General features: G+C 32.9%; 3 protein-coding genes across 3 annotated transcripts; 1 reads left to right on the top strand and 2 right to left on the bottom strand.

Annotated features, from left to right (window-relative positions):
* Positions 1-4,303: 4,303 nt before the first annotated feature.
* LOC133310729 (defensin-like protein 19) lies at positions 4,304-4,641 on the top strand. Its single transcript, XM_061511705.1, has 2 exons — positions 4,304-4,379; positions 4,475-4,641. Exons 1-2 carry the CDS (start codon positions 4,304-4,306, stop codon positions 4,639-4,641), a joined length of 243 nt encoding a protein of 80 aa, XP_061367689.1.
* A 6,939-nt stretch (positions 4,642-11,580) lies between these two features.
* Positions 11,581-16,499, bottom strand: LOC133310727 (uncharacterized). Its single transcript, XM_061511703.1, has 14 exons — positions 16,198-16,499; positions 16,027-16,089; positions 15,895-15,941; positions 15,734-15,814; positions 15,526-15,599; positions 15,111-15,193; positions 14,598-14,704; positions 14,327-14,466; positions 14,202-14,249; positions 13,953-14,005; positions 13,219-13,303; positions 13,048-13,114; positions 12,136-12,246; positions 11,581-11,882 (listed from the first exon to the last, which is right to left on the bottom strand). Exons 1-14 carry the CDS (start codon positions 16,374-16,376, stop codon positions 11,770-11,772), a joined length of 1,251 nt encoding a protein of 416 aa, XP_061367687.1. The 5' UTR covers positions 16,377-16,499; the 3' UTR covers positions 11,581-11,769.
* Positions 16,500-20,020: 3,521 nt separating this feature from the next.
* On the bottom strand, positions 20,021-24,233 carry LOC133310723 (bifunctional riboflavin kinase/FMN phosphatase). The gene is made up of 11 exons (XM_061511697.1): positions 24,060-24,233; positions 23,884-23,979; positions 23,550-23,736; positions 22,870-23,000; positions 22,692-22,761; positions 22,516-22,581; positions 21,172-21,326; positions 20,987-21,082; positions 20,606-20,757; positions 20,448-20,531; positions 20,021-20,347 (listed from the first exon to the last, which is right to left on the bottom strand). Exons 2-11 carry the CDS (start codon positions 23,969-23,971, stop codon positions 20,222-20,224), a joined length of 1,155 nt encoding a protein of 384 aa, XP_061367681.1. The 5' UTR covers positions 23,972-23,979; positions 24,060-24,233; the 3' UTR covers positions 20,021-20,221.
* Between the last annotated feature and the right edge of the window lie 221 nt (positions 24,234-24,454).

Below are 24,454 nucleotides of genomic sequence, written 5' to 3' on the forward strand. Positions count from 1 at the left end.
ACAGTGCGGGTTCTTACACCTATAGCTATGATGAAGCCATAACGAGCTCCGAGGAGAAAAAAATGGGAGAAAGCAATGCAGGACGAGATGAAAGATGGGTGGAATGTTTTGGGTGAGGGGGAAAATGATTATTTTTTAATTGATGAAGGGAAAAAGGGTAAAAAAAACCCTCAAAGTACAGTAAAATAGTTAAAGTAAAAGACTAAGTTACTAAAATAAATAAAATTCCATTTTTCTTAACTTCTTATATGCTCCCACTAATTTATTCGTGGTTGCATGAATGGTATGATAAAAAAAATGATTAATCATCATTAAGTCTTGAATCAAACTGGGGAACTACTAATTTGGACCTACCCATGCCAGATAACAGACCTAAACAGTGTAAGGCCCAAAATCCCGAGGACTATTGCTTCCAGAACAAGGAAACACAGATATATATCTCACATATCTTGACAATCCTGCAACCTCCTTACACATGACATCAACTGGTCAGTCAATTGTGGCTACACGACATCAGTTGCTCAAAACACTGCCACCCCTCTTATAGCCAATGGATAGAAGACAGACACATGTTTACAATTACCTCTACAGAGTATAGCTTGATATTAGGCTTCCTGCATGCAAGATCACCTGGCATGACCACTTCTATCCACCAATGAGAATTGACACTGCCATACTAAGGCAAAATAACCAGGACACTTATCTACTATATACACTATATATACAGAAGCATTAAGACCATATATGATCATTTATCTATCCATATTTGACTACCTTGAATAACTATTGACTTGAATGTCGGAGTACCTTGCAGATACCTCCCTCCAACCTCCTCAAATCAATTCAACTTTCTCTACCACCAGGACATCTCGCACATCATCCCGCCAGCCAAACACACATCTCGCAAAGTTTCATCTCGCAACAACAATCTCAATCAAGGTCCATGCATGAACAATATTGCAAGCTCAACTCTGTGTAATCTAACTCAATAGTTATTGAATTGATCAATAACCTTACGGTGAAACTTTCTCTAAGGTATGTAATTTTTTAAAGCACACTTTTGTCTATATAGTTAACTATTTTTTTAAAATTATAATTTATTTTTTAAAACCTATTCATTACACAATAATATTTTTCTTAAAGTGTAGCAACATGTTAAAAAGCTACCAAATTTATTTTCAACAATATTTTGAAAATTATACATTCATGTTCTTGATTGTGTGGCAAACAAAGCAAATAACAGTGCCAATATAATGGGTTACTATTAAAGTCCAACGGACACCACCCACATACATATGTAAACATCATATAAGTAACCACGCCAAATTCATTGAGTTTGGAAAAAAATTGGAAAAACTGAGTCTAATGTAGCTTTGATATATCCATTTGAAAACAAGATAAAAATAGGAAGTTGTGAAAACAAAATCTATTGTAGCTTTAATATTATAAAGAACTAATTCAACCCAAAAGTTAATATTGTTAAGTAAGGCTACATTAATACTTTTATATATTTGTAACACGCTCTTTAATAGAAAAAGCCCATTAGGCATAAAGGGTCTTATTTGTACTAAGAAATTCTATAATATTTATTATTTTTTATTAACAGAATGGAGGGCAAAGATGATCTAACTTATGACCACTTTGTCACGTTAGCTTTAATACCATTTAAAAAAATCAATTCAACTCAAAAGTTCAAGCTCTTGGGTGAGGCTACATTAATAATTTTAAAGAAAACTTCAAAAAACCCCAATAAATTTCCTCTAGAATCACTTACTCTCCAAAATTTTAAATGATTTACATCCTTACTTATCTTTTTCACGTCCCTCGAACTTAATTTTTCATCCAAAAATAAAGTTGATAGAGTTAATTTTTTTTTTTTGTAAAATACCTTAACTACACTTAAAATAAAATAGAAGGAGCATATCTGTATACCCTTAAAAAGTAAATGCTCATACCTGAACTTTTATGTTAAAAAAAAAGCTCATACCCTTAAAAAAAATTGCTCATACACGTTAAAATCATGTTTTTTTTTTTATATTTAAAGTGTAGTTTTGGTATTTTAAAATTTTTTGACTCTATTAACTTTAATTTTGGATGAAAAATTAAATTAGGAGATAAATGATAAAGAAACTTAAGTTAGAGTGTAAATGATTAAAATTTTTAGGATCGGGATATTCTGAGGAAATTTACTGGTTTTTTTTTTTTTTGGTAAACAATTTACTGGTTTTTTTGTTGTTGAAGTTTTCCATGATTTTGTATTCCTCTGTCAGATATATCCATTTTGAGACAATTAAGATATATCAGTTGTACAAATTATAATATCCTAATCGTAAAAGAATGAGATCGATAAATTATCGAACAATCAAACATAAAAAATTAAGAGTAAATACTCTTTTTGGTCCTTAGTAAATTTTACGATGCCAATTTTAGTCCCTAGCAAATAAAAAGGCCCATTGTGATCCCTGAAAAATTCAAAATGGACCCATTTAGTTGAAATTGTAGTACGTCACAAATTTAAAAAAGACTCATATTAGTCCCTAAAAAGACTAAAATGGATCCATTTTGAATTTTTTAGAGGCCATCGTAAAATTGTAGTACGTCACAAATTCAAAGTGGGTATCGTAAAATTTGCTGAGGACCAAAAAGATTATTTACTCAAAAATTAACTAAGGATAGTAAAATATTTAAGGTAAAAAAATAAGTTAAAAAATTTACAAGTTTGATTTGTCAAAAAATCTCCTCTCTATATGTTCTCATGTGAAATGGGAGTGTTTGTGGCTTAGTAGATTTTAATTACGAAAGGATTATATAATTTGAAAAGCCATATTTTATACAGGGTTGATAAAAAAATTATTTTGTTTCGGCATAGACAAAGATTAAAAATTCATTCTCCACTGTTGCAATTACGCGGAACAATGACAGAGAAATATTTCAACTAGATTAACGATAGAATTGGGACAAAAGTCAACTAAATAAAAAGAAACAAAATAATTCAGCATTAGGAATATCAATTAGAATTAGCTATTCCACGAAATACCATGAAGCAATATACAAGAACAAATTCCTGAAGCATATTACCAATTCCCAAAGGAAGAGCGTAATAATTTTTTTCTTTCTTTTTTTACAGTAATCTAACCCTAATTATTTTTTCGAGGCAAGTTGATTTCTCTGGTATTTTCATAAATTTTAACTCTTTGAGTCGACTATGAGACTAATCTGAAGTGCGGAGTGAGTCAAAGATAAAGATATTTAAAACCCTCCTAAAGTTAGCCTATGAAGATCGAACCGATACCATTTCCTTTTTACTTACTCAACTCTATTATTACCAACTGAACTACTATTTGGTACTAGAGCATAATAAATTAAACCAAATACAAATATTGAAAACAAACAAAAGAAGAAAGTTATACAAAGTGGTTATTGAAACAAAAAATAAAATAAATCCTATTGAGGCTCTAAGATCAACGAAAAAGGGCAGAAGCATCGATTGACGCAAAGCCATCACCAATAAGGAGTGTGGACTGTGGAGTATATACTCAAATTCTCCCCCATGCCATGAAAAATTTTCAATTCCCTTGCCAAGGGGATTTTATAAACTTAAATACCTTGCTAAAAGATTAATTTAACCTAAACACTTAAACAGTTAAGTAAGATTATATTATATTTCTTTAATACATTCCTTCATACGAGAGTCTATTGGATTCTAAGAATGAATAACAATCTACATAATTTACATGTGTTAAGAAACTTTTCAATATTTAATTTTTATATTAATATAATGAAAGCAGTGAGAATCCAACTCGTAACCACTTTGTCAAATTGGACTTGATATCATATAAAACAACCGATTCAGCGTAACCACCCAAGTTACGAGGTGAGACTACAATAATAATTTTTATATTTTTCTAACATCCCTAAAAACTTACCTTAGGATTTTTTTTTTGCTTACAATAGTGTGAATCATTGACCTCATGCAAACTACGGAACCCCATAGCACTACGCCACACCTAGGGTCTTACGATTACTTTCGGATTGATCGAAAAAAATTATAATATTAGTACCAACCTTTGACCAATCCATCTTTTTCTGAAGGAACCCATGCATATCCGGAACCGATCCCAATATGCATAATAATTTTGGCTCTTCAAAATATGATTTCTTTATAGATAGACGGAAACTTATATGCGAATTATTGTTTGTTTCAATTTCGCAATTACATTTATAAATAGGGCTAGTACTCCTATTCTTAACTCAACCAGCACCAATTACGTATTTTATAGAGCTATATTTACATTTAACGAACATGGCTTCCTCTATTCGAAAATTCTCCACCCTCTTTCTGTTCATCTGCCTTGCCTTCCTCCTTATTTCAACATGGGGTACAACACATAATTAAGCAACGTATTCATCTATTACATTCATCTATTACACATAATTGACTTTCTTTTTGTCTGTCTTTTCCATTCTTATGCAGAGGTGCAACTTGCAGAAGCACAAGGTTGTAAAAGGAAGAGCAAAACATTTAGAGGGCCTTGTTTACACACTAACGACTGTAATAATGAGTGCATCACTGAGGAACATGCACATTTTGGAGATTGTGACTTTCACTCGGGTTTTTCTTGTTTCTGTCACTTCTGTTGAACATTGAATTTGTGGATCAAGCAATGTCCAACTTTAATTTTACCAATAAAATAATGGGAGAAAATGTTTAGTTTCTTTCTCTCCCCCACCGCAACTTTATAGTAACCGCGAAAGACAAAAAATGTCACTTTCTCTGTTGTTCAATAATAAAACTTGAAACATTTTATGAATTTTATTTGCTGTAGTGATTCTTAAAGCAATGTTAATGTTATGTGGCGCTAACGCGTAACAGAATTTGGTTATTCAGATAACAGAATGCATAACGAAAAAAGTAACTTGTTATTTATCACGCTTCTGCATTGTGAACCCTGGGTCCTTATATAGTAACCCAAGTAGACCGGTACTACACTATTGCACTTGGATATATTAATAAGATAAAAGATATTCTTACTACTAAAATTTTCTATTACTAACTTACTACTTATCTAATCACTATTGAATCAAAGAGAGAGAATTCTACAAAGTTTTTGAAAAAAGAGAAAATGTTAATCCAATGGTAATTAGATAGGTAGTAAGTTGGTAGTAAAAAAATTTGGTAGTAAGAATATCCTTCCTCTATTAATAATATATATAATCAAATTGTAGGTTCATATACAAGTTTAATGGGTGAAAGTAATGCATTTGGGCCATATGAGCTGGAACCCAATAACATGTATTATCTATGGGATTTTTTTTTTCTAAACCGGAGGTATTACTGTTAAACATTTCAAATCTCATTCATCTTAGAATAATACTTCAAGCACATTTAAATTCTGCTCTCTCAAATCTATAGTCTCTAACAATCTTGAAGTATTAGCTTCGTGTGTCAGATTTGAGTGAGTAATGTATCTATTTGAAGATCTCATCAAAAGGAACTCATAAGTGCAATCACTTTCGCGATTTGGTAGAAGGATTTGCCAGTATATGAGTATGAAGATACTACATCCACAACTTTTCGGTCTAGATCCTTGATCCAAAAATTAGGGCGTGTAAAAAGGAGAGAAAGTCGACCTGCAAGGGCAAAATTGAGAGTGATGAAGAATGAAGGATGTCAAACAGGAGCAAATTTAGAAGGAAAACAATGATGATTAGTTTATTGATAGAAAGAGCAATAGGTTCAATAGTTGGATCATTGAGTGGTCATATGGAACCAGTTTAACGAGAATGCAACTACATCATCCCCAAATTTCCGTGTTGTTTCCTTCTCTTTTTCTAATAATCATGTATTCATTCCAATAAATTCGCAAAAGATTGTTCGTTTCATAAATCTTTTTCAATGCATGTTTATTGTAACACCCTATGTGCATCCGGTGTACTAACATACATATGATATTAAGCGCAGCAAGTTTAAATAAATAAACATAGAAGCTCAATTGTAAAATCACTACTAACTTTAGAATTAAAACAACTTTTTTTTTCTCCTCATGTATTGCAATTCCCAATATCAATCTCACTATTACTCGATATCATAACTTCCATTGTCATCTTTCTCAAGGCACCACAATTTCGTTAGGATGGATTTAACATATTTACTTTATTCATTCTCTATGAACATTACAAGCATTTCATCAAGAAACACCTTCTTTCATAATTTCCTTGTCATACATGGTATCATGTCAAGAGATATACACATGCATAAATCATATTGCCTAGCAATCGATTGCATAGGCTATAACATACATATCCTGTTTTAAAAATAATGTCCATAGCGTTACTTACATGATTACATCAATTAAACATAAGGTATGTAATTAAGTAAGTAACATAGACCTAAACATACATCACTAACAAACGCGTAGACTATAAACATGGCATAGACATCCTATATGCTCTCCAAAAGAATATCATGACATATACATCTCAAAAGATAATAAAAATAATAAATCATGTCATGTACATATCAAAAACTAGTCTAAGACCACATGTCTTATCATGTCTCTAACCTGGCCTCCTGACATGCGATGCCTTAACACCATCAATCTCTGTACCCAAAATATGTCCTTACACGGGATGAGATAATCATCTCAGTAAACTAGGGATCGTTGAAGGATTCCTCTACCCCTAAGTTCACTTCAGGTATATATATAAATACAAAAGTAAATCATCATAATGCATCATTATAAATACATACATACATACATATGTGTGTGTGTGTGTGAAAAATACTATTGGGAAAAATAATTGCCATCTATTTTCACTATGGTCAATTCCATTTATTTTCTCTTCTAAATTCGTGTACCCGTTGCACTTTTTTTCCTTTGCATTACATCACACTCATATCATATTTGTCGGCAAGAGCACTGTACTAATACTATTGGGAAAAAGAATTTCCTAACTAATGTTGATTGGATAAGTTTTTTTTAAACTAATGAGGTCAAATGCACAGTCAACTAGTACAGGACCCTGTATGTTACCTTTTGCTGCGTGGGCAAGTCCCGCATGGAAAAGGTGCATTACTTTTGCCACGTAAGCAAGTCCCAACATGAAAAAGTTGAGCCGCTTTTGTTCACGTAGGCCTATGCAACACTGAACATGTACAATGTTAGTGCGGGACTATGACAACATCGTACATCTAGTAATGTTGTGTGCTGCATAAGACATGGCCTGACATAACTCACGAAATAGTGTCGCGAGTACAACCGAACTCTAGTTGTATGTAGGAATATCCTCAAACTCCCTACCCAGTAATTGTATGAATCGACAAAGGACCACTGAGCTAGACTTATTGCAGAGCAAAAAACCATTAAATACGCGCATTAGATATGCACATGTGTAAATAGTTTGACCTACATGAGTAGCTGAGTGCTCGTCCCAATGGCCATAATGACGGACTAACTAGCTCTTCAGGTTACTGCCCTCCAAGTCTGCTGGGAGTAGAGTCAGTCCCATATAATGGTGTATTACGTTATGCCAATTCCCGTGCATTTGCTCGGAAACTACCTGTCTGTCAGTGGGCAAACCCATAATAGCCACTACGTCTTGCAGCGTGATAGTGCACTCTCCAACAGGCATATGAAAGGTGTGAGTCTCTAGTCTCCACGTCTCTACCAATGCAATAATAAGTGCATGGTCAATCTGAAAAGAAAAAGAAAAAATGAGGGTCTCATGTTATTTGTATCAAGTAAAAATAAATAACTAGAATTAAAGCAAAAGTAAAACATATCAGTAGTTGTCTCATGTGAGCAGTGTGTCAGAAACCTGCACGCATTAGGTGCTGCTACAAGTCCAAGGGGATGTTATACGGGTCATGCACATCCCCCAAAGATCCCTATGAGACTCGCCTCATCTTCAAAATCTTGGAACGTCTGTCATTCCAAACAACTTGTTAGATCTGCATTTGCTACACATCAGGATCAAATACGCCCCACTCTCTAGGACTGGGATCACCATTTAACTAATAAAAATTTATAAAATTTCTTCATCGTAATTTTTTGAAATACCAACATTCATTACATTACTTACTTACATAATTATAATTTAATTTCTTTTACAATATTTAAAAGTTTACAATAACTAAATATAGCATTAAATCGGTTGCTATCCTAATGTTTTAAACACATATAATAGGCTCAAATATCCAATATATAATTCTAAATATTAAACATACAACATATTAAAAAGATTAAAATATAACCACTTAAAATAAAATTTAACAAAGTATAGCATAAAATAGGCTTTTATCTTAATGTTTTATACATGACATATAAATTAAGGGTTAAACATTTCGCATACCAAAAAAAAAAGGTTAAGCGTTTCTCCAGTAACTGGATATAACTTATCTCTAGTAAGCCCAAAATTATTGCAAATAAGTTGTTTTGAGCCCAAAATTTTGGGTTCATTTTTTCTTTAGTCAATGCATATAGGTTATCTGCATTGAGCCCAAAACGATATCGTTTTGCAGCGAAAATTAAGGTGTTTAAAAACATTTTAATATATTTCAGAATTATAATAGTCTTTATCATTATAATTTTTCAATCCCAAAACGACGTTGTTTTGAGAGTGAATGCAGATAACTTATCTGCCGTCACTATAGAAATATTTTTTTTGCAAAATTATGTATATACTTTAAGTCTTTGCAATACATTCCCTCTGCATATTCTATTTTTATCAATTTACCAATCTACCATGCATTGGAGATGCTATATGTTATCAAAGGAAAAATTCAAAAGAGCCTACCATTGTTAATTAACGTGAACAAAAAATATTCGTATATTGGAATGTCACCAAAATTATTTGCTCATATTTATCTTCTTCCCTTTTTTTGATGACAATAACAATCTACAGGGGTGACAATTTGGGTTGGTCCGCCCCGACCCGCTACCAACCCTCCAAAAATGGGGCGGGGCGGATTGGCCCGCCATTAAATATGGGTTGAAAAAATGAACTTATCTCGTTTTCTGGTGGGTTGGTTGGCGGGTCAACCCACCAACCTACAAATTAAAAAATAATAATTAAAATTCACAAATAAATTATATTTTATGAATTTTTCTAATATTATTTTATTTTATTTCACACTTCTTTTAATTTTTTTTAGTCTCAATCTCTTAAATGTATACTAATATTTGTCAAACATTCTTTAGGAATTCATTTGTCTCCATATATAGATAACATTTTTCATAAATAAAATTGTTATTCTTTATTTTTTCTAGGAAGTACTAAGATAAAAAAAAATTGGATATCACAAAAATTTGATGGCAAATGAAATTAAATACTACCTAATTGTAAAAAAAAAAAAAAAATTATAACCCGGCGGGTTGAACCTGTTTTGATCTACTTCTAGGCGGGGCGGGTGAACCCTAAAGAATATTTGTCAAACATTCTTTAGGAACTCATTTGTCTCCATATATAGATAACATTTGTCATAAATAAAATTGTTATTCTTTATTTTTTCTAGGAAGTACTAAGAAAAAAAATGGATATCACAAAAATTTGATGGCAAATGAAATACTATCTAATTGTAAAAAAAAAATATAACCCGGGGGGTTGAATTCATTTTGATCTACTTCTAGGCGAGGCGGGTTGAAGTGGGTTGAAAACCTCAACCCAACCCACCCCATTTTGGGAGAGAATTTATTGTGGTCCGAGACCACCATTTTTTAGGTTAGTGTAAATGAGAGGGTAAAATTGGAAAAGAAGAAAAATAGTAGGGGTAAAAAGGGAATGAAAAAATTAGTGTTGTGAGAGAGAGCACCAAATCATTAGGTGGTCCTGGAGCATAAAAAATATTTCCCGATTTTGGCGTTTTGGCGGGTTGACCCGCCGGGCTCAACCCATATTGCCACCTCTAAATCTACTACAAGGCAAACTATCAATCTTTGTTCCCAAAATACAAGGGTAATTCAGTTGACAACTGAGCTTCCAAGGATTTGTTTGAGTCAAGGGTTTAAATCTTGCCTCAAGTAAATTTTTAAAAAATCTTTGGGGCAACGAGGGGCAATAATAAAGGGTAGCCTTCGGGTCCGTACTTCGAAAATAAAATAAACAAAGGAGAGACTGAATGCAGATAGTTTTAGGTTATACCAAAAAAAAAGTAAATGAGAAGGATAAAGGAATCATGGATTTGACAAAAAATTTAAATTTAAAATTTAGTGTATAGTTTCATGTATTATTGTTTGATTTGAATTTTGTAACATCAAAATTTTTATATGGTATATTTCAGATATGTGAAATATAAATCAAGATATGAAAGGAATTTATATTTATAAGAAATTTGGAAAATCATTAATTAATAATGAGTGTGCAAGAGTAATTGCTAGCAAACAAATTTTAATACCACCAAGCCGTGGAATAACTTGGAGTTTCTCCAACTTAGTATGTGATTTCAAATTCGAACCCGTATCAAACTATTCGGATGATCGAAGAACTGGAAGGAAAAAAAAATTAATGAGTTATACATATAGGCAACAATAAATTACTAGATCAAATATTTAGTATAAAAATATTATCGTACAGTATACAGATATTAAGCTACTTACTAATAATCCTCCCAATTTCAATTCCTTTAACCACTTTACTCTGTTGTCCAAGTCTACTGTTGATATTAGCTTTCAAAGCAATCCTAGTTATCGTCGAGAGGATCCTCACCGGTACTTTCAGATCGTCGTTGATATCTAAACAATCAACTCCATTTTTTTTTCTTTGGCATAGTCCGCCAGGGTTCTCTGATGTTGTATATTACAATCGAAGATCACTTAATTCCCGAATATAAACACAATTTTCACGTGGCTGTTAAAGAAAGAACGATACACAAATGAGAGTTGAAACTTGAAACTTGTAAACTAAAATACAGTAGCAATCCAGATGTTAAAGGAGCAGCATGAAGATCCTAGGGACTCTCAAGTCACTAGCAGATTGAGATTATGGTTAAAAGCAGATTGGACTATTCATCTTGTTCATACCAAGAGAGAAAACAACAAATGTGCTCATTAGCTAAAGCTGGACAGACTAATAATCTCCATTTCAAGATTTTTAAAGATCCTCCTCCTCAATTGATGGAACTTATAGTTGCTGATGCTAGAAATATGTCTAGCTTGTTAGTTTCTGATTTGTAATTTCTTTCTGTTTCTGGAGCTTAGCCCCTCTTTATTTAGAAAAAAAAAAAAAAAAAAAAAATACAGTAGCAATATCTCACCAACAAAATGAAGAGCAAAAAGTAATCCTTATTCCACCTAGAAGTTTACATGTATAAACTATAAGATTATTGTTTCTCATGTTAACCAAATGATAATAATAAGCATATGTTCGATTATCTCCAATATTATTTTTGAGAGAGATTTAAAACCTTATCCTGGACTAGTTCCGAATAGGATTGCTGCCCATGAAGAATACCTGTATTTTATTCAAAAAAAAATAAAATATTTCTCATATTATAGGGAGATAATTTTATCTTCTACATACATTAAAGTGTATAAGACTTATATGAGACTATACGAAGAGAAGAGAGAGAAATAATAACATGGACTTATATTTTTATGTGTGTGTAGAAAATAAAATTATTTTATACACATCAGAAACATTAATCCCATAAACTATATATGCAAAACTTTGATCAGTCTTTTGTCACAGAACGATTAGACAAAAGGAACCATTTTGATCAATGGGTACAAAAGAAACTTGTTTTAATTGATTGGTACAAGGTGGCCTCAAATTTTAGTCCAAGTATCCACTTTCAGATTGATTATTGAAACTCCCATCGTCCTTCAAATCTTTCTCCATCAATGAATCATAAAAGAAACTCCACAGCGCAACACAGTTTTCACGACCTATATTAAACACAATGAAAATAATTAATGAAAACCAGTAAAACTTGTGAAGTCGCTTTATGCACCACAGGATATACTGTTTCTCAGAACTTCTAAAATCTATAGTTTTATTGATAATATAACATTAGGTAATAACTATGAAACTTATGTAATAATATAATATCATGCCAATATTAAACATAAACAATGATGAAATAAAAGAAACTATAGAAAATCACTAAGAAAATTAGCTGCACGTCAAGATCAAAGATACCACTCAAAAACAAATCTTCATTGCCATCATCTGGAATTACAAATCTTCGGTGGCCTGAGGATGACACAGCAGAGGGCAGAAATGGATGGAAAGAGAAGCCGTTAACCGTGTCTGTACAACAAATAGAATAAAAGAAAGCTTATTACAGTTACGAGCATGAGAAGTATGTACAGAGAAAATTTACTGTCAATTGGCCGATCACTAGCCCACGCTGATCACTAACTCATAATAGTATATTCCTCGCAAAAATATAAATTCATTTTTATGGAAGGAAAGAAACTTCAAGAAACTTAAGGGTCTCTCCCTCCCCTCTTTTAATGTCTAAAACTGGATGAATGCTTAACAAAACTGTCAAAACATCATGTTAACACAAGCATAATAAATATCACCTTAATACCAAACTAATGGGATCGATGAACCCAAATAAAAAGCAAGAATACATTGTGGGGAAAAACAAGAAATAAAAAGGAAAATAAAGAAAAATAAAATAAAAATAAGAGGGAATAAATAAATTAGAGAGGAAGATAAATAAATAAGGAAGAAAATTGTCAAAATTGAGGAAATTATAAAAAATGGTGGGAAAAGGTAAATTGAAAGAAACCACAATGAATAGGCAATTGAGATGGTTTCAGAGATATGATTGCAGCACCAAAAAAATTTAGATAGTTTGACTATGAACTTCAACCAATAGTGCAAGAGTGGATGACGGAGCAAGACATAATTTGACATATTAAAGAAACACAAACTGAGAATAAATACATAGCAGTTGTTCTTCTAAACGAGGCAGAATACTTTAACAAAACTAATAGATCTGTCAAGGGAGACAAATTCAAAAAATTTGAGATAAAAGCCAAGATTGAGATAAATATTATATAACCACCAGCATCATTTATGAGAATAAGATTTCAGTACCTAATGCAGCCTCGAAACTTGACACCCACTGCCCAGTTTGAAGATCATATATATGTACTAAACCATCCTAAATCCAAAAATGCAAAAATAATTAATTAGAAACATAAACTGAATATTAATTGACCATCATTGACATTGCTAGACAACAAGAATGGTCAAGGAAGAAGATACCTGGCCGCCTGTGCCAAGATGCCGTCCAGAAGGGTCAATATCAAACAGTATCCGCTGATTGGTGTTTTCCGATGATCTGTATAACCTAGTAACAAGGTGCATACATGCAGCCATCTCAGCTTTCAGCATGTATGCTTATGGAATAAATAGTACAAGAATTTCTTTCAAAGGGAAACCTGGTGCTATAAAGCTCTTGCTTTGTGCAGAGTCCAGCGAAGGTCTAATCTATAGTAGAGAGCCTTACCTTGCATTTGCAAGAGGCTAATTACATGATTTAAACCCGTGACTTCCAAATCACAAGGCGACAACACCAACCATTGTGCAAAAGCTCCATTTAAAAAAAAAAAAAAATTAAACATGCGAAACAGTGTAGTTAGAGTCAGTCAAGGTTTCATATGAAGGGAATTATTGTACGAAACCATAATTCACTCGGTAGCAGTTACCCAAAGTACTTGGACTCTTTTGACAGGCATAGTATGTGCTCCCTGCCTCCCTCAGAATATTAAGAAATGGACAAGTCTATAATAATTTCAATACGGAAATCCAATCCTTTATTTTCATGGAAGTGCTATAGTGTAGCTTGTAATTTTGTTATTCCCTCATTTGAATCATAACCTTGATTCAGTTTTGTTTGTTAGAAAGTACACTTCACACTTCTATGCCTAATACTTTTCTTCAGTTCACATAAAATTTTCATAGATAAACCATAGTTAAATGAAGTGAGAGAATAGTACTTGTACACACAATCAACAGCTTTGCGCACATCCCAGCAGAGTATATAAGGGTCCTTCAAGAAATTTGAATGTTAGAAATTGGTTGATATCATATATGAAAACAGTGTTAAAATGCAACCATAAAAAAGGGGGGAGGGGGGCTGCATCAAAGATATTAATATTATGGTTGAACTTTGAGTACCAATTAGCTATGTAATAAGAATATGATATACAGAGCTGTCCATACTCAAGATAGAGAGAAAATCTTACCTTCCGGCCTCCAGTATATAAATAATTTCCATCTCTGGAAAATTGGACCTGAAAGAGGGGAAATTTTAGGCTCTCTTCTCAATTTTGTAATGGGAATCAATTATCTAGAAGTAACCCTAACTTACATGTGTAATCCCACCTTCTTGACCATGCAAAACGTACAAGAGCTCCATGTTATCTTCCTTATAAATAGCAGTAGTTTGACTGTAAGAACCCACAGCTAGCATCCCATTAGAGGGAGAAAAAGCCATTGCAGATAAAATACCTGCATTAAAATAAACTGAATTATATGAATCTGTTTGTGTCAGAATTTTCTCAGACATTTTTTCTATAGCCATTATTACTCCCCTTAAAAAAAAAAAAACTCTAGTTAGTAGCCTCTATTAGAAAAATTACCTGTTTGGCCTTCTTTTTTATCTTTAACTGTTGAATACATTTCAAAATCTCTACCAGGTCGATGTAAATCAAACATCCTAATACATTTATTGTATCCAGCAAATATCCTACAAGATAAAGCAAGAGTTTAAGGTTCTTCATCATCTATTAATAACATTCACAATTTAAGTCATACCACATTTTGAAAAACAAGGAAGAATCATATTTCGACTCAGACAATCACAGACAACAATCCCAACAATTGCTCCTTAGCATGACATATCATCTGAAACTTTACTGATGTCAGCTAACTTAACATATATTTATTTTCCAATATCAGTTTGAACTTTGAACATAATAACAAATAACCCAAGGAATGGTAGTATGTTTAAATATCCAAAAGAAAGCTTGAAGGAAAAAAAAAACTTGGGACTTGTGAGCATGAAATACAAGTTATCATAGAAACATTGCATTATGTATCTACTATGCAGAATACACCAACTACTGTTCCTTGAAAAGAAACATGTTGCTTACTTAGTCCCGGAAGGATTAAAAGCAATTGAAAAAGCTGTAGTAATTTCATCCATAGCATCATATGCTCGATATGTGCAACGTAACTGCAAGTTTCATTGAAAACAATGGTCAGAAACTATAAAAGCAGTACAGAAACCACAATGTGTCTTCAAAATTCAAATACTCAAGTGTAACATTTAAAACTATAAAGAACAAACACTTGAAGAGAGAAGCTATATCCCTGTTCAACCCGAACTTAAACAGTCACATTGTACCAATCTATGTCACCTCAACATAGTACTCCTACTTTCAATTTCGGAATAACGAATATTGAATTTCAAACTTTCACACATTTTATTATTTGGCTTTTTTCTGCAGGTGGAACACTTTAAGCCAAAAAAAAAAAAAAAAAAAAAAGGCTTAATAACAAAAGCACCTGGCCTGATGTAGCATCCCATAGATGTATTGGATGGTCGCGAGTAGTAGTCGCGAAAACATTAGTCACAGGATCTGAAACGCAAACAAAAATTACACACCAAATATGCATTAACATAGACATATAGACATCACAATCAGTTACCAAACGCACATAAGTTGAAGAAGCAGAGGAAAACACACAAATATTCTCAAATAAAAAGAAAGACCTGAAGCAGACATGTAAGGATACCAACAGAAATCATGAATAGACTCTCCTTCACTCATGACTAAATTTGCAGCAAAGGAATCTGCAGCAAACAATAACAAACTTTCATTCAATTATCATATGAATCAAATTTTAATCAGCAGTTGCAGGCAAAAGCATTACCATCATCATCTGAAGCATCAAGAGGAATGTCACTTTCACTACTCGGTCTGCAATTAATTGTGTGGAATTAGTAGATTTAGAATAGATAGTAACATTGGAATAATAGAAGCTTATAATAAAGAGAAGGTTTACGGCGTGAAGATGCGAAGAGTGTTATCGTCGGAAGTGGTGAGGAAACAGGAGCCATCAGGTGACCTGAAAATGAAAAGAAGAAAACGAAAAGTTGAATTTGAAATTGAGATTTGAGAGGGAGAGAAAGGTAGCGGAAGGTTATAAGAGTGGGAGTGAGGGGAATGAGTGTACCATTTAACGGCCTTGAGGAAATTGTTAGGGTTAGTGGGAGTGATGAACTGGCGGTGGAAGTGGTAGGTTCTATGAGGAGGGACATCGAACCGAAGTACAGGCCACGAGTACTCTTCGTTCGGGTTCGGGTTTGGTATATTGGATTCGGATTCAACCACCTCTTTTTCTTCTTCTCCCATCGATACTGCCCAACCACGGTGCTTGACAGTGGAGACCTTTGCTTTAAGCCTTTAACTACAAGCGCCAAAAACTCACTCTCCCTCGCAGCTCATGGTGTTTTCTAATTTTCTTTCTTTATGACAGTTTTAAATAAATCAATTAAAGTTTTTTTTTTTTCTTCGTGGGTGTGTATATATATTTATTTGGGAATTACAAGTTCTTGGTTTTACATATTTTTATTGATAAAGATTTCATACAAAGCTAATTGTATGATGATCTAATAAGAACGTATGATATCTCAAGTTGATTGACCATAGGATTAAAAATTGAAAATTGTTATGAAATAAAGGGAGATAAATGAGAAACTATCGTGTTATAAGACAAAATGAGATAAAAGAGAATAAATCAAAGGGAAGTAGGGTGGTTCTCCCCAGGAAATGCAACTCTTAAGAACGAACTCACTACCTTATGAATAAATCAAATCTTGGGGTCTAGCATACTAACAATTCTTGGATAAGTAGAGTAGATTTTTTATTCTTAGTCTTCAAAGTTTTTCAAAGCAAACAATTCCCATATATAAGATTGCAATCATGAATGAGAGGGAGTTAATACTTCATTAGTGTGATGGTTACGAAATTATAAATGGAGGATAATTACATTATTAATGCCAATGGTTACAAAATTTAAGTCATTTAATTAATTTTTTTCCAACACTTTTCATTGAATGACTATAGATTATGGATACGTCTCATTATAACCTTACTAAAAAAATTTCGGTGGAATAAAAAAACTTAGAGCAGGAAAAAGAGTATAATATTCATGTTTAACTTGCCATATTTGATATGTTAACATATATTTCCCCATTAAAAACATTTCAAAAAAAAATCCAGTAAGATAAAACTTGATAAAAGGAACTTGGTTAATTCTTCCTGAATTGAGCCATATAGTTATTACTGGAGCTAAGAAAGTAGAGCAACAATTATAATTTTTTGTAAAGATTATTTCGTAATCTTCTCCTATGATCAAGTATAGTAACGTCCATCCAATTAGATTAGTAACGTCCATTTACATCTTGTGCTAAGTTCATACCTCGTTAAAACTTTGCTAGAAAAATCCAAACGATAAAACCAGAGAAAGTAAAAGAGTACAAGACATGCACTACCAAAGCCTTACACAAACTGTATCATTAAAAATAGTTAGCTAAAATATCCCTTTGGGAAAAAAAACTTAGCAAAGGGAAGAAAACACTTAAGGGCTCTATTCTTCTTGGATAGTCAAAATTAATTCACTTCCCTTAATGAAAATAATCTATTAAGTTTAAGCTTATGCAAATATAATTTCTCAAGTGTGGAAGTAGGTAAGGATTTAGTGAATAAATCTGTAAGATTTAAACTTGAGTGAACATGATGGATACCTATTTCAACTTTCTCTCATAGTTCATGTGTGTAAAACAATTTTAGTGAAATATATAGTCCTATCACTCTTAACATATCCTTCATTCATTGTGCAATGCAAGCTGCATTATCCCGAGAGAGGACAGTGGGGTATCAACAATTGTAGGTAAACGAAACATTAATGTGTAGTTTTACATACATTTTGGAGGAGCTTCATATAATGCAATGGTCTTCGAGTGATATAAGGAAGTAACAACTAAACTTTGCTTTTAGGACATTCCATGACATCGCAGTGTCTCCAGGAAGGGACACATATCTAATATATGATTATCAAACATATATGGGTAATGATTACATTATTAGTGCCAATAGTTGCAAAATTTAAGTCATTTAAAAATTAATTTTTTTTTTCAACATATAGCCAACATCAAAATATTCTACCTACGTAAAATCTCGATCTATCCTGTGGATAAAACCTTGAAGATAATGAAAATGTGTTTAATGTCATTCCAATGATTTCGGGTAAGAGCAACACTATGTCTAGCTTCAACATTTACTACAAATGCATTATCAGGCCTATTGCAATTTGCAGGATATAATAGAGCTCACTTGAGATAAGGAATTCCAGGTTCTAGTCCCTTCTCATTAGCTTCTTTAGATGTAAATGGATCTTTATTAACTTCTAATGAATGGACCATCATTTGTGTAATTATATAGTTATATTGGTGCAATAAAAAAACCCTTTTTTGGAAGATTCTCAATATCCAGGTTAGACAATAATTTGTTTGAGATCATACAGTGATATTTGCATCTTAATATTAAACATGTTGAGATTTTCATTCTTTCTAATATGGGATATGGGGAATCCTTCTAGGATTTTCACATAAATTTTATTGCCAAGTGACCCCACAGTCACGATATTCATTAAATACATCTCAAGATGCATCCTAGTTGCCATATTGATCAAGTATCAAAATATAATACAATCCATTACACAAGAATAAGAAGCATCATAATTGATGTTATGTCTTTGTGAAAATCCTTGTTCTTCCTTAATTGTCTCCTCCCATTCATTGCAGTCTGAATGCATTTGGCATTCTTGAATGATTTTGGGTTCTGAATTTAAATTATCTCATGAAACAACAAGAGTTATTGAGCAGCACAAATTCGTTGACGACAATTATAATTTTATCATGTTTTTCTCACATGTCAATGTAGTTTATTATTGCTTTTGCGTCAACATCAACCAAATATTTGTCGTTTTCCACGACATTCATATTGTTCCGTGTTCTTGATATTATTGCAATTGGTAGCCGTACTTATTTCACCGAGTTCACTTTCTTCCGGCCTCTTCAAGAGGTGCTATTTAAAAAGAGAATGAACAATCGTTTATAGATTGAGATTGAAATTGAGAATGAAAATGACCACATTTAAATTAGATAAATTCTTTTCTTAATTCTTCATATATTTTGGATCTTGATATAAAGTAAAAAATACAATTAATAAAAAGGTTTGATGAGTGTCAAGTCACTGGATATAAGTATTTGTCCAGTCACTAAATCATAACCGTACAAAAGTGAATCAAAGGTGATAAAGGAAGAAAGAGAAAAAAGAAATCATAATCATTCAAAGATGAATCAATAAATATATGAAAGTAAATAAACAAAACGACGTAGTTTAATACTGACTTGACCATCCAATGACATAATAAACAATAAACCCTTAATAAAATAGCCTTTATAACTTGCACACGTAAAATGTAATGTAATAACTTCAATCAATCTCTCAATTTGATAATATTTTCTTTTTTAATTTTTGTATACAATTTTATGTAGTTTTTATTGATAAATATTTCACTAATAGTTATTTCAACGATCATCCAGTCAATATCGTACAGTATTATTTCTCTTCTAATTTTATGCTAAAACCATATTTTTAACATAAAGACAAGTTCGAATATAAATTTATGGCTGCTATAAACATCATTTAGCGGTTTAACCCTCTATCTCTTTTTTTCTTTCATCACACACATTCTACCAAAAACCAATATCAAAATCTTACAGTTTAAGCTAAAAACCACATGGATACAATTTTGAAGGATTTGGATTCTGTAGCTTCCCATGTTAAGATAGCGAGGACACTACAGTTGGTTTCATTTGGAGGAACATAGAATCCATGTAGGAAATATGAGAGCATCTTGGGTATCTCCTACAGGTATGTTAGGAAGCTCAATTAAGGATCCAAATCCCCAATAGGCACGTTAATTATTGAAAGGAAAATAACGGCTATTTTTGTATTACTACTTTATGCATGTTTCAAATCACATTGCATTGTGATGATTAAGAATCATAAAGTATAATATGACAAACAGTTTTTGTGTGGAAGAAGTGGATTTTGCACCCAAAACAATAATACCAGTCCAAATGCAGGGGTTTCATCAACAAGAAGCTATAGGATTCATAAAATCAGTACTACGAGCTTCTCACATATGAATCATTCTTATAACTTGAATACAAGGGAAGATCAAGAGCCCTCTCAGCAACTTTGCGGTCTTCATGAATCTTAGCTATCAAGCTTTCAAGGGATGGAAAATTGACCTGTTGTGCAGAATGCCCAATTTTAGTGGAACTCGGAAAGTGTATGGAGGGCGGAAGCATGACAGAAAAAAAGGTAGGAGAAAAATTTATTCAGCTATACCTCCGGACGTATGTAACCAACTATAACAAGTCGCAGTTCTTCCCCATAAAAATCCTCATTAAAGTCATGAAGTAGCCATGGTTCCTACATTAAAAAAAGATTATACGAAAATTCTGAGGCAAATAATTATAGCTAGAGGTGAATAATAAAACACTTACAATAGTCTTTTCTTTGTTGTTGAAATATGGATTCCAACCAATGCTCATCACCATTTTAAAAACACCTCTTGCTGATAATCCAGCCCAACCAAAATAAACTCCTGCAGGATGCTCTGTGAGGAGATCTGAATAGCCCTTTGCTGACAAATTAGCTGGAAGAAAATAGTGCACCAATTACTGATAGTATAATAGGCCAAAAATTGTTTCAGACAGTATAATCCTAATATATTCAGGGGCAAATTACAAAATCAAGGTCTCAAGCTTATAACACAAGGAACCACAAAACATAAAAGTTCATAGTATCATTCTGAATCACCCATCTTTTGCATATCTACTATTCAGCTTCATGACATATCACACGAGCAATAAGTTGAAACAAACCTGTGGGGATCCCGAGCATCTTCGAGCCCCGACCAAAACCCTTGATGACAGGACCACCAATATACCAAGGATCTATAGGCAAAGTTCCCTCCACCCCTGCAATAATTTAGAATACTAGCTCAAATATAAATGACATGCGGATAAAAGAAACACAATACACACGAATTAAGGTATTTGGGGTTTACAATCTTCAAATGGAGGTAGACCCCACTTTTCAAGTTGCAAATCAAGTAGGGAATTGATCACCTCATCTGCTGCAGTATAGAGATGTGGCTGTTTTGGAAGTGATGGTACAGCAATCACTTCCATTTCAGCAGTCTTACCTGCAGTGACACCAGGTCTGAATAGCCAAGTATACATGTGTTTAGAAAGAAGATAAGGAGGAAAGGAAGCATCCGTAAGGTGTAAAGAAAAGAATCTAGGATAAAAAATCACCATTTTTTAATAGCAACCTTGCAGAAAAGAAGCAAACAGTCTTTGGCTATTTTGAAGTAAGCTGTCTAAGATATTTACAAAATAGCAATCACTGTAGATCATAATGGAAGGGGAGTGTTTGACCAAAATGTAATAAGAATTGAACAGTGATTATTTTGTCTATAATGTCAAAAGAATAGATGCACACAACTTGAGAGTGCTAGAAAAATCCTTTCAAATTAAGAAAGATTTTAAACTAAAATTCCAAAGCTCCATTTCAAAGTATCAAAGGGAAAATTCATGGGTTACAGACATACAGTTCTTTCCAGCAAGTTGTAATAGGCCAAGACTTAAATCAGTTGTCAAGCAAGGAGATGTAGGAAAAAGAAAGTTTAAATCATAAGAACAAATGGTAATTCAACCTAAGCACACATACACAAGAGAATATTATTAAGGAATTTTGTCAAGAGAATAAAAAGTATTATAAGGGTTCTCTCAAATTTCTATCACAAGCCCCAAGTCCCAATGCACCCAACTACTCTCTTTCTCTCTGTCAACCACACATACATTGCACCCGACTAAGCATTCAGCAATTACAGAAAATAAAAATAAAAAGTGCTTCACTTCTTCAAAGACTAGCCACCATCCTTACAAGGTAAAAGCAAGTAATTTTGGCTGGCCGAGCTATCAACATAACATTCTTCCTCAGTCAATAGGTGATTTATTTCAAAGCCAAACATCTATGTACGAACTTAATGTTGTGAGCACTAGGCTACAGACTCTCTTTTGTTTTTTGTTGTTGTTGTGTGTGTGTGTGTGTGTGTGTGTGTGTGTGGGGGGGGGAGGATGTTTAGAGATTCTATAGAAATATTTAGAATCGTTTTATTTTACATGAAGAGGTGCAGAAGCAAAAGAGTTTATCTTTGTATTTTGCAAATATAATTAATGGGACATCCAATAATTTAAACAAGTTTCTTTTCTGGGGTGTAGTGGAGATAAAAGCAAATAATAATCCAGCAGAAAGTGTAATCATCAAAGAAGACTTGGAGCTGGGACAAGAAATCATATACGAAACAGATAAATACCAGGCGAAGGACAGTAATCAAGGAACTCACAGAGAATCTTCAATGACAAGACAGCTGGAAGGCTCCACGCTTAACCTCCTAGCAGCTTCATGGAATCTAACATGATAAAGCACAACATAAAATTTTTGGAAGAAAAAGTTCTTTCTAATATAGTAGACAAGTAACTCTTAGTAATCAAAGCTAAACAATACATCATTGCATCTCACATTTCAGGGGAAGGTTTCCCGGTTTTGACTTCATCTCCACCAATTATGACCGAGAAGCAATTTTTCCATCCTGCATTCGAAAACAACAAAAGAACAAACACGTCCCTACTTACATCAACACGCACAAACAAAGACAAAAGGAACATGAGAAAGCTTAAAGTTCCAGATATAAATCAACCATCATGATAGGATATTTTGGCTTCAATGTTTTCCCTCGGAGAGTTTGATGCCAAGGCCATCGGAACTCCATGACTCTTCAAATGTTTAATCAACCGATTGGCACCAGGAAGTGCTTTAATGTTGCCCCACCTAAAATGAGAATAGAGTAAATATTAAGAGAAAAATTCCCTCAGAAGATGAAACTACAAGTTCAATTGATCAACCAAGTAACTAACTCTATTGAAGATAAAGAAAAAGCAATTAGTTGTATCTCCAATACAACTCAAAAGTTTTTCAATTGAACAAAGATTTCGGACAATAAAGTTTTTCAATTTAAAGTTCCTCATATGAGATAAAATTATCTCCATAAACTAATTTTTTTCAGAGCATGTTTGAATCCTCTTTTTTTTAAGCTAGAACTTACTTTTAAGCTAAAGATAAACAAAGCTTAGAAAAAAAACTAAAAGTGTTTGGTGATAACATAAAATTTTGAACTTAAAAACACACATTTTAAGAAAAACCTCTCTCTATGGCCTAAGAGCTTTTGGCTTTTTTCTTCATTATCCAAAAAAAAACTTTTCATTATAAGAGCTTATCTCAAAACTTGTTTGGCCTAAGTTCTGCTTGTAACGAGAAAAAAAAGCTAAAAATAAGAGGATCCAAACAGTAACTAATAAGAATGATATAACAGATAATTACTGATTATTGAACAATGGCGAAATCTCAGAAAAAAACTCAGTGGTCGAGCATGAAAGTCCGTAATCTTTTACAACTGTAGCAGCAGCTTCAAACGGTGTCGTTCCTATAATTTTATGAGTTTCCCTTCCATCCCATTCCTTTCCATACTTACCTAACAAAACCTTCAAAACGTTGCCTACAATGCCATCTGTTACCAAAGCACAACTTGAGTGGTATTAAACAAGTAACAGAAACAAAACCCCAACCACAAAATAAAAAAAAATAAAAAAAGGCACGCATATGTATCTTCAATTGAGCGAAGGAAAACACAAAATCAAGAGCAGAGAGCACTGACCTGTGTTGAGCAGCGTGCCATCCAGATCAAGGATAACACATCTAATCAACTTGCTGAAAGGCGTTGCAATCGACATTTTCTCACTCATTCCAACATCTGAAAAATAATTAAAATAAAAAATTCAGGCAATTGTTCTTTGAATGAAACAAAATATGGAGAGAGCGACGGGGACGTACAGCAGAAAGCGTTGGGAGAGCTTCGTTCGAGTTCAAACCCTATTCGCAGCAAGCTTCGTTTCGCGTTTCAGAGAGGACAGCACCTTCTGAGTTCACGAAACACCCATAAAGAACACGATTGAAGTAGAGCACCTTTTTCTTTTTTGTTTTTTTAATATGGAATTATCATTTCTGTTTTAGTGATAGAAAATTTTTTTCTGCCACTCAGACATAAAACAATAAAAGAGAGAACGTCAAGGAATGAGAAAGAAAATAACAATGGGACCCATATATATATATATATTTTTTTATGTCTCAATGATAAATTTTTTTTATCAGAAATGATAATCTCTTTTAATATATACCAAAACTTAACGGTAGGTACAATTGGGTTGGGCAGCCGGCTGTTTTCGGTT

Source organism: Gastrolobium bilobum, unplaced genomic scaffold (assembly GCF_033153095.1).
Source record: "Gastrolobium bilobum isolate Gb01-03AN ecotype WA unplaced genomic scaffold, APGP_CSIRO_Gbil_v1 utg10862, whole genome shotgun sequence".
NCBI classification, from domain to species: Eukaryota; Viridiplantae; Streptophyta; class Magnoliopsida; order Fabales; family Fabaceae; genus Gastrolobium; species Gastrolobium bilobum.